Source organism: Coregonus clupeaformis, chromosome 1 (assembly GCF_020615455.1).
Source record: "Coregonus clupeaformis isolate EN_2021a chromosome 1, ASM2061545v1, whole genome shotgun sequence".
Classification (NCBI taxonomy): Eukaryota; Metazoa; Chordata; class Actinopteri; order Salmoniformes; family Salmonidae; genus Coregonus; species Coregonus clupeaformis.
Genome location: NC_059192.1, coordinates 12,012,311 through 12,018,347, shown reverse-complemented (window position 1 = coordinate 12,018,347; position 6,037 = coordinate 12,012,311). Strand labels below are relative to the sequence as shown.

General features: G+C 49.3%; 1 protein-coding gene across 1 annotated transcript; it reads left to right on the top strand.

The window, feature by feature from the left end:
• Positions 1 to 445: 445 nt before the first annotated feature.
• LOC121584973 (chymotrypsin-like elastase family member 2A) lies at positions 446 to 5,736 on the top strand. Its single transcript, XM_041901291.2, has 6 exons — positions 446 to 595; positions 1,036 to 1,145; positions 2,363 to 2,457; positions 2,739 to 3,019; positions 3,265 to 3,428; positions 4,589 to 5,736. Exons 1-6 carry the CDS (start codon positions 466 to 468, stop codon positions 4,766 to 4,768), a joined length of 960 nt encoding a protein of 319 aa, XP_041757225.1. The 5' UTR covers positions 446 to 465; the 3' UTR covers positions 4,769 to 5,736.
• The last annotated feature ends 301 nt before the right edge of the window (positions 5,737 to 6,037 follow it).

Sequence of the window (6,037 nt, the reverse complement as noted above, 5' to 3'; positions counted from 1 at the left end):
CACGTGACACAGGATCAGGAGGTGGGCTGATGGGGTCAGTGGCGAGTACAGCTGTTTTTGTCCTACATGTTTGTCCTACATGTCTGCGGCCAAGGGAGCGTGTTGTGCCTGTGTGTCTATGTTCATGCATGCGCATGTATGAATGTGTGTGTGTGAATGTGTGTGTGTGTGTGTTGAAAGTGCTGATGGGCCTCCCAGAAGCCCCCATCCATCACTGTAGAAGCCCCTGGCTGCAGGAGAACAATCCAACGTTGGGGCTTTGTGGTCCTTTTTGTCCCTGGGGGAGGGGGGGGAGTGTGTGTGTGTGCACATGTTCGTTTGTGGATGAGTGTGTGAGTGTGCGTGTATATGTGTATGTATATGCCTGAGTATGTGCATGCGCTTGGAAGCCTGTATGTGTGTGTGTGTTTGTCCAGTGCTGTATAAATAGCGTGCTGTGGGCGCAAGGCAGTGATTCTGCTGAAGATGGTTGATGTTCCAGGGCCTCCGCTCCTATCTCTGCTGCTGCTGTTGAGTGTGTTGGCTCTGCCTGCCACAACATACACCCTGACCCCTGGCAGACAGCGCCATGCCCAGCACAAAGTCCTGCAACTGGGTGAGCCAGAAACACACATACTCATCTTAACAGCGACTCTCTCTCTCTCTGTCACTCTCTCTGTCACTCTCTTACTCTCACATTTAATCAGTCTGATCTCAACCATTCCTACTTGGGCCAATAACTAAAAACGAAATCAAACATTTTTCTTGTATCATTCTAATTGTTTTGACCTGTGATAGTCACAAAGGTTATGTTTACACAGGCAGCCCAATTCTGATATTTTGCCCAATTATGGGCAAAAGAGCTGATCTGATTGGTCAATAGACCAATTAGTGGAAAAGGTATCAGAATTGGGGTCCTGTGTAAACGCAGCATCTCTTATCTTTGTAACTGACTGTGATGATTCTTAAACTGGTCCACAGACTGTGACATGGTTGATCTAGGATCAGTATTAGTCTGACTGTACTGATAGTTCCTGTGTATTTTCTCTCCTATAGACTGGCCTAAGGACTGTGGCATGGCCCACTATAAACCCAACATGGCTGAACGGATCGTCTCTGGCAACGAGGCCAGACCTCACTCCTGGCCATGGCAGGTCTCCCTACAGGTAATCAATCAACCAATCAACCAATAAACATACTTCTACCTGCTAACTTCAGGGCATTACATTTTTACTTAGCGACGAAGTGAAAATGTGACTTAAAAATAACTGTTCAGTGAATATTATACTTTTAAAAGTTATTATTCTGTTAACTCATATCCAAATAATGTTGTTGACTCGTCCTAAACTCGTATTTGTGGCCAAAGCATAAATTGGAGAAAAAACACTAAAAAACCCCACCTCAAACTTCTATCTCTAGTTTGGCTCCTGGATGCTGATTGGCTGAAAGCCGTGGGTTCTTAAGCACGACGCAACATGGAGTGCCTGGATACAACCCTTAGCCATCAGCGGTCTACTCGCTTGAATATTTTTAATGACCGGTAAAAGGCCACATCATGGCCAATAAACTGGTTACCAACGTAATTAGAGCAGTACATATAAATGTTTTGTTATACCCGTTGTATACGGTCTGATACACCAAGGCTGTCAGCCAATCAGCATTCAGGGATTGAAACACCCAGTTTATGTAAACTGGGTGGTATAAACTGGGTGCTTAGAGCTTTGAATGCTGATTGGCTGACAGCCGTGGTATATCAGACCGTATACCATGGGTAAGACAAAACATTTTTACTGCTCTAATTACATTGGTAACCAGTTTATAATTGCAATAAGGCACCTCAGAGGTTTGTTGTATATGGCCAATATACCACGGCTACGGGCTGTATCCAGGCACTCCGCATTGCTTCATGACTAAGAACAGCCCTTCGCCGTGGTATATTGGCCATATACCACACCCACTTGGGCCTTATTGCTTAAATATATCATGGGTATGACACAAAACTACTTGTTTACTGTTATATTTATGTTGGTAACTGGTTTATAATAGCAATAAGGCACCACACCTCCACGGGCCATATTGCTTAAATAGAACATGATGTCATGTTAGCTCATTAGCTGAGCTGGCCAATCAGCAGTCTACTCGCATGAAGATTTTTAATGACCGGTATACGGCCACACCATTCTGTTGTTGGGGTACGCCCACACCATTCCAACACAGAAAAGCTGCTTTTTAACATACTTAATTGCCATTTTTTTGGAAGGACAATTATTTCACTCATATTGTAATTAAATGCAGGTCATATTTCATAGAAATCTGGAAACACTGGACAGTTACTTTAAAAGGGAGGTCTTGCTTGTGGGTTAATGGCAGCTTTGTGTCTCAGGTTCGTCCCAGAGGCAGTAAGCACTACATCCACGTCTGTGGAGGAACTCTCATCCACAAGAACTGGGTCCTCACTGCTGCCCACTGCTTCCAGAAGTAAGACCAGTCAGACAATACAAACACACAGACACACTGCCTCCAGAAGTAAGATTTGCCATTTCAATAATGTTGTGTGCTACCACTCATGAACTGAACTAGAAATAACCCCTAGGAGTGCTCTAATCTCTAACCCATACACCATAACTCGGTTAAGAGTAGAGAGAGTCAATAAACCTTAAGAGAAAACATAAAGGACTAGTCGATGACCTGTGTGTAATGTGACAGTTTCAGTCTGAACCCTGTGTGAACTCAGTTACCCACCATGCTGTGTGTCTCAGGGGTAAAGCCGAGGATGCTGGGAGTTGGAGGATCGTCCTGGGGAAGCACCGGCTGAAACGTTCCGAGAAGCCTGAGAGGACTATCCCGGTGAAGAGGATCTACCGTCACGAGCACTTCCGTTACCCCACACACAGCGAGCTGGACTACGACATCGCCCTGGTCAAGGCTGCCACCGATATCGTGCCCAACAACCACATACGCTACGCATGCCTGCCGCGCAAACAGATCAACCTGAAGCCTGGACAATACTGCTGGGTGACCGGCTGGGGAGACACTCGGGGTAAGGAGGTGGGAGGAGAGGGGGAGGAGAGGGGAGGACAGGGGGTAGGGAGGGGGAGGAACAAGGGTTGAGGGGAGTTGATGGTGGAGGGGAGCACACGGGTTGAGGGGGAGGCTGGAGGGAGACTATAACCACTTATGTGAACTAAAATTGAGGACAAGAGAGCATTGACCAGGGTTGTGTTCAGTAGTAACAAGAATGTTACGTAAAGGTAATCCTGTAGTGTTTCCCTGTCTGTGTACCAGGTGGGAAGGAGAATGTGTCTTTGGCTGAGGCTCTGAACCAGGCCCGTCTGCCCATCATCGACTTCAAGACCTGCCGTCAGAAAAAGTTCTGGGGAGAACGTGTCAGGGACTCCATGATCTGTGCCGGCTTCAGAGACACAGAAGGACCACCTGCTGCCTGCCAGGTAGAAAGGGAGGGAGGAGAGGAGGGAGATGGGGACAGAGAGGGAGGGTGGGAGGAAGGGACACAGAAGGACCACCTGCTGCCTGCCAGGTAGAAAGGGAGGGAGGAGAGGAGGGAGATGGGGACAGAGAGGGAGGGTGGGAGGAAGGGACACAGAAGGACCCCCTGCTGCCTGCCAGGTAGAAAGGGAGGGAGGAGAGGAGGGAGATGGGGACAGAGAGGGAGGGTGGGAGGAAGGGACACAGAAGGACCACCTGCTGCCTGCCAGGTAGAGAGGGAGGGAGGAGAGGAGGGAGATGGGGACAGAGAGGGAGGGTGGGAGGAAGGGACACAGAAGGACCACCTGCTGCCTGCCAGGTAGAAAGGGAGGGAGGAGAGGAGGGAGATGGGGACAGAGAGGGAGGGTGGGAGGAAGGGACACAGAAGGACCACCTGCTGCCTGCCAGGTAGAAAGGGAGGGAGGAGAGGAGGGAGATGGGGACAGAGAGGGAGGGTGGGAGGAAGGGACACAGAAGGACCCCCTGCTGCCTGCCAGGTAGAAAGGGAGGGAGGAGAGGAGGGAGATGGGGACAGAGAGGGAGGGTGGGAGGAAGGGACACAGAAGGACCACCTGCTGCCTGCCAGGTAGAGAGAGGGAGGGAGGAGAGGAGGGAGATGGGGACAGAGAGGGAGGGTGGGAGGAAGGGACACAGAAGGACCACCTGCTGCCTGCCAGGTAGAGAGAGGAGGGAGGAGAGGAGGGAGATGGGGACAGAGAGGGAGGGTGGGAGGAAGGGACACAGAAGGACCACCTGCTGCCTGCCAGGTAGAAAGGGAGGGAGGAGAGGAGGGAGATGGGGACAGAGAGGGAGGGTGGGAGGAAGGGACACAGAAGGACCACCTGCTGCCTGCCAGGTAGAGAGAGGAGGGAGGAGAGGAGGGAGATGGGGACAGAGAGGGAGGGTGGGAGGAAGGGACACAGAAGGACCACCTGCTGCCTGCCAGGTAGAAAGGGAGGGAGGAGAGGAGGGAGATGGGGACAGAGAGGGAGGGTGGGAGGAAGGGAGGAGTGGGAAAGACAGAGAGGAGGAAGAGAGGAGAAAGAAATACATACTTGTACTTTGTATTAACATTGGAATGTGATCTAACAATGTCCCCCCCCCCCCCCACATCCCCTTTCAGGGTGACTCAGGGGGTCCTCTGCTCTGTCAGCTGGGGCGTGACAGGTGGGAGGTGCACGGTGTGGTGAGCTTCGGCCCAATTGGCTGCACCGTGGAGAACAAGCCCAGCGTGTTCACCCGCACTGCCAACTACATCCCCTGGATCGAGGCTACCCGCATCAGAGACTTCTTCCTGCATTAGACCACACACACACACAGAACCTAACAACCCCTCTGCACCCACCAAACTACAGCATTGTTTTTGGGGGAGAGGTACCATATTAACCCCGCCCCCTTCAACCTCTCCCCATCCCCGCTGTGACCCTGACCTGTGAGTCACTACATTGACATCAGACAATATTTGAATAAATCAATAAATGGTGCTTTCAAAACAACAAGGTAAAATCGTGACGTCAGCGATCTTCAAGGTGGAAAGTCGGAGCTCTAGGATGATTCCAGAGTTTCCGACTTGGATGACAGTTAAAAAAACTATTTTTCCCAGTCGGAGCTGGTTTTTTCCAAGTTCCCAGTTGTCTTAAAAGCACTGAGGTTGGAGCTTTCCGAGTAGCCCAGTTGTCTTCAACGTGGCAAAAGACTAAAACATTTTACATGCACCAATGTACGCTGATCAGCATTTCATTAATCAAGCCATCTGTCATTATGTTGTCAGCTGTGTTGAGTTGTGTGTTCATCTGTTATTCAGAACTCCCTATCCACTGAATGTGAATGTCAGTGGAGGCTGGTGGGAGGAGCTACAGGACAGGCTCATTGTAATGGCTGAAATGGAACGGAGTCAAACGTGCTTTCCATATGTTTGATACCGTTCCATGTATTCCATTCCAACGAGACCGTCCTCCTATAGCTCCTCCCACCAGCCTCCACTGGTGTATGTTAAGGACAGTTTGTTTCGTAATCACACTCATGTCAATGATTCAATGTTGTTCTATGTCCATAACCTATCCATTTTGTCCTGTTAAATGTAACATTCAGAATCATGTTCTCCCATTTTAATGGTGCATGCAAAGGAACAGATTTGCAATTTGTATGGCACTGATGACACCTTTACCTTCACCCCGTCCCCAACCACCATTCCACTTCCTGGTTGTACTCTTTCCTGACTACAACTCCCATCATGCAGTATGTCACCCAATAAAGTCAGCAGAAAAAGCAGAACATTTTGAAGCTCTTCTTCCTAATCTAGAACACTACTGTTGTTAGTTTAGCTTACTGACCGATAAGTGTGTAGCTGAGTTTGTGGCAGTTCAAACCCTGTCAGTCACAATAGCATATCCCCCCCCCTACAGGCTTTCACCATACAAACAGCATGAGCACAACTGACAAAGACCCAGGGCAACATATTCTTATTTCCAATGTTTGTTGTATTGTTCTTACAGTGAATTTAACAGGCAAGGCGACACAAAGATAATACATACACTTCCAGTACTGTTTGAAGGTAACTTTTACACAGGCC